This window comes from Alosa pseudoharengus, unplaced genomic scaffold, assembly GCF_046254945.1.
Source record: "Alosa pseudoharengus isolate Yale_2024_CS ecotype anadromous, Long Island Sound unplaced genomic scaffold, YU_APseudo_1.1 YU_APseudo_1.1_scf_14, whole genome shotgun sequence".
NCBI classification, from domain to species: Eukaryota; Metazoa; Chordata; class Actinopteri; order Clupeiformes; family Clupeidae; genus Alosa; species Alosa pseudoharengus.
The window spans coordinates 13,185,968-13,196,218 of record NW_027468609.1 but is presented as its reverse complement, the minus strand read 5'-3'; the positions used below and the strand labels follow the sequence as shown (position 1 = coordinate 13,196,218).

The window sequence follows — 10,251 nt, the reverse complement described above, 5'->3', positions numbered from 1 at the left end:
ATAGGCTGGTGGTGGGTCGCTAGGCTGTACGGGCCAGGAGTCCAGATAGGGGGCAGTAATAGGGCAGTCGAGGATGGGACTTCAGGTGAGATGGGTGAGAGGAGGGCCAACACACGGATGGTTGATGACTGGTGATGATATACCTCACAAGTGAGGTACAGTAAGGGGGAAGAAAGAGATGTAGAGTGGGTTAGTATTACTGAAAATCAAAATGGTTAATGTCAATAAGTAATCAGTAGTACTATATATTGTTACAGTATACCATGGTGGGAATAGGCAAGAGAGGGAGAGTTGAGAGAGAGAGAGAGAAGGGGGGAGAGGAGAGGGGGGGGGGTTGTACGGCGTGACACATGAAAAGTCCATGACAGCACTATGCTATAGCAGCATAACTAAGGCATGGTGAGGGGTAGTCGACACCAGCGCAGGTATGGTCAGTGACCACCATCGCACGCACGACTGGGGTGCCAGTCACACGAGGACTCAGCAGGGTGGTCCATTCCAAAAACCCTGAGGTGGGTGAATTTCCACGCACCATACCTAACTATGGGAGGCAGTAAAGAGGTATGTTTTATGTCTAGACTTAAAAATAGGGAGGGTGTCTGCTAGTCGAATTGAGGTAGGAAGATTATTCCAGAGGAGGGGTGCGCGATAGCTGAAAGCTCTGCCTCCTACTGTAGTTTTTGAGATTCTTGGAATTACAAGAAGGCCAGTATTCTGTGATCGTAGCGGTCTGGGTGGGTTATATGGGACTAGGAGATCTTTAATATATTCTGGTGCCTGGCCATCTGTCAGTGTAAACGCTCCTTCTCTCCTCCCTCTGCTGTTCATCCTGGGTTTGCGTTCAGTGGATGGATAAAGACAATCAATCATATCAAACTCAATGCACTCTGTAAGCTGTCTTAATTGTATTTTTTATTTTCATGTATTTTGTTCATTCTTTTACTCTATTCTAATTATTTTCTTTTAATTTCACCTTTGGCTGCTTTTGCTTAAATCACGTTGAATTGCTTTTGTGTAAAAAAATGTGTTTTGCCATAAAGGTCATTTTCTCAGACGTCTCTCGTGCTATTTTTCTCTGTTTCTCTAAAGTTCAGCTCTCTCTAACTTTCTCCATCTCTGTCTCCTCTGCTCCTCGTGTGTGTGTGTGTGTGTGTGTGTGTGTGTGTGTGTGTGTGTGTGTGTGTGTGTGTAAATGAAGTTCAGCTCTCTCTAACTTTCTCCATCTCTGTCTCCTTTGCTCCTCGTGTGTGTGTGTGTGTGTGTGTGTGTGTGTGTGTGTGTGTGTGTGTGTGTGTATGTGTGTGTGTGTGTGTAAATGAAGTTCAGCTCTCTCTAACTTTCTCCATCTCTGTCTCCTCTGCTCCTCGTGTGTGTGTGTGTGTGTGTGTGTGTGTGTGTGTGTGTGTGTGTGTGTGTGTAAATGAAGTTCAGCTCTCTCTAACTTTCTCCATCTCTGTCTCCTCTGCTTCTCTGTGGTCAGTATTATTGCTGTAAGAAGGAAGAATCGGAGTCGGAGGAGGAGGAGCCGGACTTCGCTGTGACGTCGCGCCTCCCGCCCGTCCACTCCAACCACAACCTGCTGGCGGCCTCCGCAGCCACGGCAACGACTGGCCACGCCATCGGGGTGGGCGGCGGCGGGGGCATCGCCACAGCCAATGGCCCCGTGGCCCTGTTCACGCCCCCCTCGACGCGCAAGCTGACGCGCTCACACACCTTCTGCCCGTCGTGCACGTCGCGCTACGAGCTGCCCTTCTACCTGCAGCCGCCCGCGCCGCCCGTGGTGGAGAGCCACCTGCGCAACGGCGGCGAGCGCCTCAGCTACCGCGCCGTGCAGCAGCAGGACCTGCAGCTGCCCGTGGAGATGCCTGTGCCCAGGTACGCCCACGTGCACCCGCACCACCAGCAGGCCCTGCACCACCCACAGGCCCTCCACCCACCGGCGCCTAGCAACAAGCTCAACCTGACCCGCTCCGTCACCATGCGCGAGATGTTCACGCGCAGCTGCAGCATCAGCACCGACGTCTAGCGCCGGACCTCAACCGGAGCTGGAACTGAAACGGGATCAGGATCGGGGAGCACCACTGATTAAGTTAAGCAAAACTGGACTGGGTCAAGGATTGGGTCAGGTGCTCGCGTGACTCCGACTGGGCAGCTAGCTGGGGTTCGAACTTAAATATGCCGTTTTTTTATTCCAGAGAACTCTTGTCTACATGGAGATGAACCACGTTGTGCGATTCAGGCATCTCTTTTCTCTTTGTCCTCTGCTGTCTGTGGATGTCATTATGAGGGCTCGGAGACGCTACCTGTCAGATTCTCCCAGGGCCAGGGGCTTCCGAGGGGGCAGGGGGGGGGGGGGTGACTGCGGAGGGGCGGGGGGGGGGTTTAGTCATCCAGCAGTCTGGACGGAGGATGAGCTAGTCTGCTGTTTAAGCTGCTAAATGGGAAACGGTAGTGTACAGGATCCAAACAGAACTTCTTTGTGAGGTTTCTCCTCAACCGTTGAGCATCTTCATAGGAACCTCCAAACCTGCACATCTAAAAGCCTGCATCTACTCAAATCTCCACGCTGAAGGTGGGAGACGTTTTGGATTCGGATACACTTGTAACAAAGACGATTTTTTTTTGTCAAAGTTGGAACCAGCTCATTTTGTGTCATGGAGGAGAGGTGTGTGGAGGAGAGATGTGTGGAGGAGAGGTGTGTGTCGTGCTGGGTGTTTTTCTCGTTGAGCCTGCCCTCATCCATTGGGGGCCTGGAAAGCACATCGGCAGAACCCTGATTGAATGAAATTATGGGATCGATTTGTGACCACACACATTTTTTTTGTCCTGAAGGGAAAAAGTGGCTTTTTTTGTAATGTTCTTTTGGCTTCTTAGATGGGTGAAGGCAGAGTATCTTACAGTTACCAACCAGACATTTATATACAGTTAACACTCTTAAGAGTTACAGTATGCCCTAGCGACCTGAAGCTCTTGGGTTCTTGCAATAATAACATAGGCAATGGTTATACATAAACAGAAAATGTGTGATCAAAAGCATTTTTATATAGGATTCATGAATATTAATTTGTGGACAACTATTGAGTGTTACAGTTACTATTCGAATATAAACCTTAAAAGTAACCAGTTGATATATATTTCTCTCTCAGCTGTTTCAGTTTTTGTGTTGCTATATTTTGTTTTCTACTGGTTTGCTTATATTATTTTCTCTGGAATTAAAACAATGATTCAAATCTCAGCTATTTTTCTCTGTTGCATAAATCAGCATCTTGGAAAAAAAAAGAAACTGAAATAGTTTTCTTCGTGCGGCTGTGAATTGTCCCTTCCTGCTCTCCGCGCGTGTTCCCTCCCAAGGCAAAGGGATGACATTTATCTGAAGGGCTTGGCACACTAGTGTCTCTCTTCTCGGAACTTCTTTTCAATCGCTAGGAGGAGAATTTGCCTCTCTCGGACTGAGTCGATGGAAGGTCAGCCATCTTGCGCTGCTGTTCGCCACACGTCCATTCAGCCCTGGACCTGCAGACGTTTTTCTTTCCCCCTCGACTGACGTCACCACAGCGCTGATGATGATTGCGAGTGCATTGCTGCTCTATTTGCCCTCCTCCACATGGTTTATTACTGAGATTGATTTTCGCCATTCCATCCCTCCTTCCTGCGCATGAAAAGATGGTGAGTTGGGGAGTATCTGGCTTCTCCCAGATCGTGATCATCTTATCTGCCCGGACAAGCTCACCACCACAATCTTAATTCTGGACATACACACACACACACACACACACACACACACACACACAAACACACACACACAAACACACACACAGGAACACACACACAGAAACACACACACATGCACACACACACAAACAAACATTTTTGACAACATATTGAGTTTTGGTTTACGTGAAACAACTGTATGAAAAAAAGTATACAGTGACCATTGTTGTTCTTCTTCTTATTGTTCTTATTATTGATATGGTTATCATTATTATTATTCTTATCTGTGCTCATCTGAACCTTTGCAGCATTGTTTTTCTTTCAGTATGCAGTATGCTTTCTCTTCTTGTGTTCCTGTTCTGAGGTGATGCAAGCCTTTTAGCCTTTGTCATCGGTTTGAAGTGTACCAATAATGAACACGTTGTTGTTAATAAAAATTAAAAGGCTGATAAATCCGTCAGTTGGGCTTTGCTTTGATTGCAACGGAACTGAAGAAGTGGCACCGATGAAACGTTTGAAATCAGAAACCTTTAATCAATTCTGCCGCACAACTCATTCATACTGTGCCAATTCCAAGAAAATACAAACGACCTTCACCATGTCACTATATTTTAGATTTAGTCTATATCATTTATAATGTATGAAGTAATTTATACTACGATTCAGTTGATGAAAAACCAGGTCCCAAGCATTGTGCTCTGTGAAAATGTACCTTAATTAATAACTAAATAATTTAATTATTTTATTTACACCAAAATCTTTGATCTGGGACCTGTGAGGAGACTTGGTAACACAATTTAGACTGCCGCAGCCCGTCCTTTTTGCTGTTTGATGGGGAGGAGAGTGGATCCTCCGCCGAACAAGAGGGATGGCTTGTCATCGGCAGAACGCCAGTAATCACATCTGACCCCCGGCTGAACCCTTAGTGGCCGTGGCTCAGACAGGCTGCACCGGCGCTTATTGAGGCATCTTTCACCGCCCTCACACACACACACACAGACACACACACATTCACACACTCACACTGCTTCAGGTAAGACATTATACCCTCCCTGGGTACATTTTAACCCATCGACCAGGTGAGTACTTTAAAAACTCTCCGTATCTCCAGTGCAGAATATTCAGTCAATAGAAAAGAATCTGTTTTTTTTCGTGTTCTGCATGAACCACATTCAGAAGTAGAAATGTGAGCTGAAGTTACAGTATCTCTGCCCAATTGGATGATGCTAGACAAAACTCGGGATAAACACTAACAAATGTCTAGGATAAACACAAACAAATGTCTAGGATAAACAAACAAATGTCTAGGATAAACACAAACAAATGTCTAGGATATAGATTACACAGGGCAACACAGTGTCTTCATTGGTGTTTCGGTAGCTTGAGGCTAAAACATCCCCACAAGATCAAGCTCATTAGTTTGATCCCTTGCTAGCACAAATATTTTGATCTTACAATACATACAAATATTTTGATCTTACAATACACCTTCTGTCACCTGTGGGGATGTGTATGCTAAATAAATGTATGTAAATGTGTCTGATGCAAGTGAAACAGCAGGGAGGGGACCAATCTATATATGACTTGGAATGCAGTAGTATAGAATCCCGTCTTATGCCGTATCATTCTATACAGGATGACAAGGTGGTGAGCGAATGCAGAATACATCCCTATGGAAATAAAATATCTGCACATATACGTATGTGTCTCCACAGGTCTTTGTGTGAGTGTGTGCTTTGTGTGAGTACTATATATGTGTCTATGTGTTTATGTGTGTGTGTGTGTATCATTGTGTGTGTGTGTGTTTGTTAGATGAATTTGATGTCTTGAGCGTACAGTTTAAAAAAAAAAATGGGGAAATCTTTGCCAGTCGTGAATTATTCAAGGCCATAATCGCTTCCTGCGCACCCAGCTTAGCTAGCACAGCCTTTAAGGATATATTGATGTTTTATGGCACGCTTTGAATCATTCTTCTTCCAGGTGACCATTCCAATCCCACTGTCCTGCTCTCTCTTCCAATCTGTCCGTTCCTCACATCCCTTTTTCCCTATCTTTCTTTCTTTATCTCTATCTGTTCATTCATGGATGGCTATGTCTATCAAACTCTCTCCATCCTTCTCTCTCTCCATCTCTCTCTCTCCTTCTCTTTCTTTCTCTCATCTCTTTTGCCATTTCTTTATCTCTTTCTCTCTCCATCTCTCTCTCTCCATCTCTCTGTCTCTAGGGTGAGTGAGTGAGGAGGTGAGGGGTGTCAGACAGTATGGTTTATGATGTTTGGCTGTAATGTCAGAGGAGTGCTACTCAGACGCTACACTGAGGGCAAGACCGTCATGAATTATAAACGTGACAGAATGCAAACCTGCACACACACACACACACACACACACACCATTCCTCTCAGCTTCCTCCTCAACGTCTCCTCCGGGAAACGGTGACGCACGACCATTCGAGGGGGCAGCCTGAAGTAGTCATCCACGGCAGAGAGGAGATATCAGCTCATGTCATTTTAGTCAAGACATTTTCTTATGAGGGAGATAGCAATCTTAGTGTTGCCAAAAACGAAATGGCTAACTAGCTTTAACTTATGTCATGTGTATCATTCTGAACCAATCAAATAAATTATCTGACAATGCCTAGCCTTAGTTTAGGATAAATAATTAGAAATTCCTTTAAATGGAGAAGTAGACCTCCACTTGTTTTCGACCTTAGCAGGTGTTGAAAGGGACCCACCTGGTTTCACAAAATAGGAGTTTGTTCAGGGTACTTCAGCCATGTCTCCCATAGGATTCTGCCAAAAAAAGATGTCTCCAATGTTAGTCCTTAATGCTGCTGCCGTTTTCGCTTTTTCACTGGAAGATTGGGGATATAGATGAAGGACAACACAACCCTACACACACACACATAAACACAAACACACACACACACACACACACACCCATAAACACAAACACACACACACACATACATTACACACACATAAACACACACACACACACACACCAGCCCTGCATAATTATTGTTCTGTGAAGTATGGGGATCAGCCTACCCTGTGAATCAGCCTACCAAGGGGCCATTACCACATGTGTTACTGATCCCTAAAAGGAGAAGGCCGGTGCCTGTGTGAATTTTTCATCCTTCCCTCTTCTCTTTGTGTGTCGAGGTATAAATAACGCATGGCTCAGGCGGGCCGGCAGAATGGTGGAAGGAGAGAACGAGTGAGGGAGGTAGGGAGGAGGATTCTTTTTTTTAATCATTTCTGTCTGTTTTTTTGCCTTAGCCGAGTCCTGTTTCCCTTTGATATTTGCCCAGTGAACCATCTCGCAGACAGTTCTTTCCACTCCTGTGACCACAGAGAGGGCTCTAAGATGGGCACACACACACACACACACACACACACACACACACACACACACACACACACACACACACACACACACACAAACATACACACACACACACACCGCACCATAATATCCCTGTGTGTGTCAGGGCCTTTTTGTATCTCTGAAGAGAGAGAGTGGAGTAGACCTTACTTTTCTTCAACTCAGCTTGGCCCAGTTGAGTAGTACAGCTCACCTGGTGGTCAGCTGACCACTGACAGCTGATATCCAATGCCTTTTAGTAACTGATACCTAATATCTGATGGCTGACTCATAACAGGGCAAAGAGGGCTACAATTAAGTCGACAATTAAATCGTTCCATTTTATTGGAACAGTACGCTGGACTGGTAGCAAAACAACAGAGGGCTTTGCATAAATGCTTACTGAACCAGCGTATTAACATTCAGTGTCAGTTGACTGAAGAAATGAAGCTGGTGTGGAAGAGGATAATGTCAGTCAAATATATAGTGCAAAAGTAAATATATTGCACCCTAATGGTCTAACAAAGTGAATATTTTATATTTCAAAGCACTCCTTCTACACTCTCTTTTTCTGTGACAGACGGTATTAAAGGTGCAGTCAGCAATTGTGCAGGAAACCGTGTTTGTTTATGTTTATATTTATATGTATAAGCAGACGCTTTCGTCCAAAACAACCATGCAGTGGAGGCTAAACTTTGCTTTTAACTTTTACCAATTGCTTTTAACATTACAAAATCACACTGTATTATCCACATTCACAATATGTACACTCATCAACACTCTAGGAACCATTTAATACCACTGGTATTGTTATAAACATTGGACAATAACCTCAATCATCATCAAACATGTTCTGCCTTTTTAAAAAATCTGATACCGCATGGCGCAGTCCACCTCACCGAGATCACAAAATTCATAGTTTATTCACCTCTTATTTTACCACTACATCCCTGAAAACAACGTACTTGTACATTATACTAACCAAAGACCAAACAAAACACACCAGAGAGGTAAGCTCACCCCTCCCGTCAGTATTCCCAGAGAAACTCCCCCTCCCACACTTTGTTTCCAGTTTTCGAAGCCTGGGCTGCCTACAGAGCCTACACTGTAGGCCACTCACAGAATGGGCAGCTATTGGCCGTGAGGAGATGATTGCTGAATGTGACAAAAAATGAGCTTAAAATCACGTACAATCGCTGACTGCCTTTAACTGTTGTTGTTTCTTTTGTTCAATTGTCAGGATATGTGTAATTTCTTCAGTCAGGATACACAATCTCATTTGTTCGGATATGTGTCTGCATGTCCCTGGGTAAAATACGCTATCACCACATGGCGTACAGCCTTGCCTCGTGCTCTGCGAATGGCAGCATGCACTTATGCCTGCGTATACACCCCTGTGAGTGTGGTTAACGGGACGTGAAGTTTTCCCATCCCAACCTGAGTCCGCCTGTTGTCCTCAGTACACCTTTTATCTTCTGCTTGGGTGATTCATTCATCCCGCTGCTTCAACCCCATCCCTCCCCCCACCCAATCTCGTCCCTCCACCCACTCCCACCCACCCTCTCCATCTCTGCACAGGGCTATATTTTTTTCATTCAGCATGTGGCTCTGTCCTTATTGACTGACTGACTGACTGACTGACTAACTGAGAGCTCGGCATGCAGCGTCATTCTCGAATTGCACCTGTTATTGAGGAGATGCGACAGGCAGCAGCCGGACAGTAAGGATGAGCCTCAGGACTATGCAGAGCAGTGCAATAAAGAAGGAGAGAGGTTCATGAATGACACTATTAGTGTTATATTACATGATGGGCGTACAGCAACCTCATGCAAATATAATACTCCAAGGACATCTCATTCCCATATTCAGTTTATATCGGCATACATGAAATGTGATCCAATAAGTATTGAAAGGTAGGCCTACAGAACAGTGCAGTTCATTGCATGGAAATGTTGTCATTATCAAGATTGGCCAAGCTTTGTACAAAATGGATTAGCTGTTTTGTTATGTTGTTTCTGACAAGCCATTTAAAGAACCTTAAAGAGTTAATAATTACATGGATATCAGATTAAGAGTTTCACAGGCAAATGGAATACACTAGGCGTAAAAACAAGTAGAAAGCATCATAAGTTAGGAAGTTGTAGGAATGTTGTAGGACAAGTAGAAAACATTATAATGTTGTAGTTATTAACTACAAATAGTATATCCTTGTTCAAAGTGTAAGCAAAATATTGTATCTCAATGTGTGCACTGGGTCATGAATGTGGCAGGCCTACAATTCTTTACTCCAATGACTGGGTGAGTCAATTTAGCGTTTTGAAATAGCAGGTTTGTAGCGCCATCTGTTGGGTTAAAAAGGCAAAACTGTTCTGTATGTATATATTTTTTATGCACCGGTGAAATTAGTCACCCAAAGGCTATTAAAAACATATCTTGATTTCAATAAAACATAATTGACTGTGATAGTCGTGAAGGCTCATCGAAAACTTCATTGAGTAGGTATTCAGTCAGGGGAGTTATTTTAATGTCTATGATGGGAAGTTCACATTAACTTCCGCTTTGTGGGATAATGGTCAGACTGGTAGGAGACTATATAATATCCAAAAAAGAGTGGGGGTGAGTAGAAGTACTTGCAGAAATACACAGGAGGAGAACATCATTTCAAGAATGAGATTTGGGCACACAGGCTTAAACAGTACATTATTTTTAATGAAAAAACATGCTGATGGGAGGTGTAGTGTATGTAACACACAGGATACCATAGAACATGCTATTGAAGAATGTACTAGATATAGTAATGAGAGACAACAGTTAATCCAGCAGCTAGAAGATGAAGAGATACCTTTGAAAGTAAGGGATATTTTGCTAAGGAATTCTGGTGATTTTTGTTTTGGGTTTTTATTTTCCTTTTTTAGAAGAACAGGTTTAATAAAGATAATTTAAGTGTAGGGAAATAATTTATTCAGACCCACACTCCATTTCAGAAGGTGGCGGTAATGCAACCAGACGTTGTTTGCCAACCGCCATAAAAACAAGAAGAAGAAGAAGAAGAAGAACTTCCGCTTTATCTTTTAGAATAAACCAATCGAGTTCTACTTCCTATGTAAATGCACCAATTAAAAGTCGAGTGTTCTGAATAGGCGGGAGTTTGTATGTGTGTGCGTGTGTACAACTCTGG

General features: G+C 43.9%; 1 protein-coding gene across 1 annotated transcript in view; it reads left to right on the top strand.

Moving 5' to 3' along the window:
- The window catches only part of fam163b (family with sequence similarity 163 member B), a 4,731-nt gene extending 2,705 nt beyond the window's left edge, over positions 1 to 2,026 (top strand). Inside the window, exons 2-3 of the mRNA XM_076283214.1 lie at positions 1,481 to 1,875; positions 1,948 to 2,026. Coding sequence (XP_076139329.1) covers positions 1,481 to 1,875; positions 1,948 to 2,026 — 474 coding nt within the window. The remainder of the gene's footprint in view (positions 1 to 1,480; positions 1,876 to 1,947) is intronic.
- The last annotated feature ends 8,225 nt before the right edge of the window (positions 2,027 to 10,251 follow it).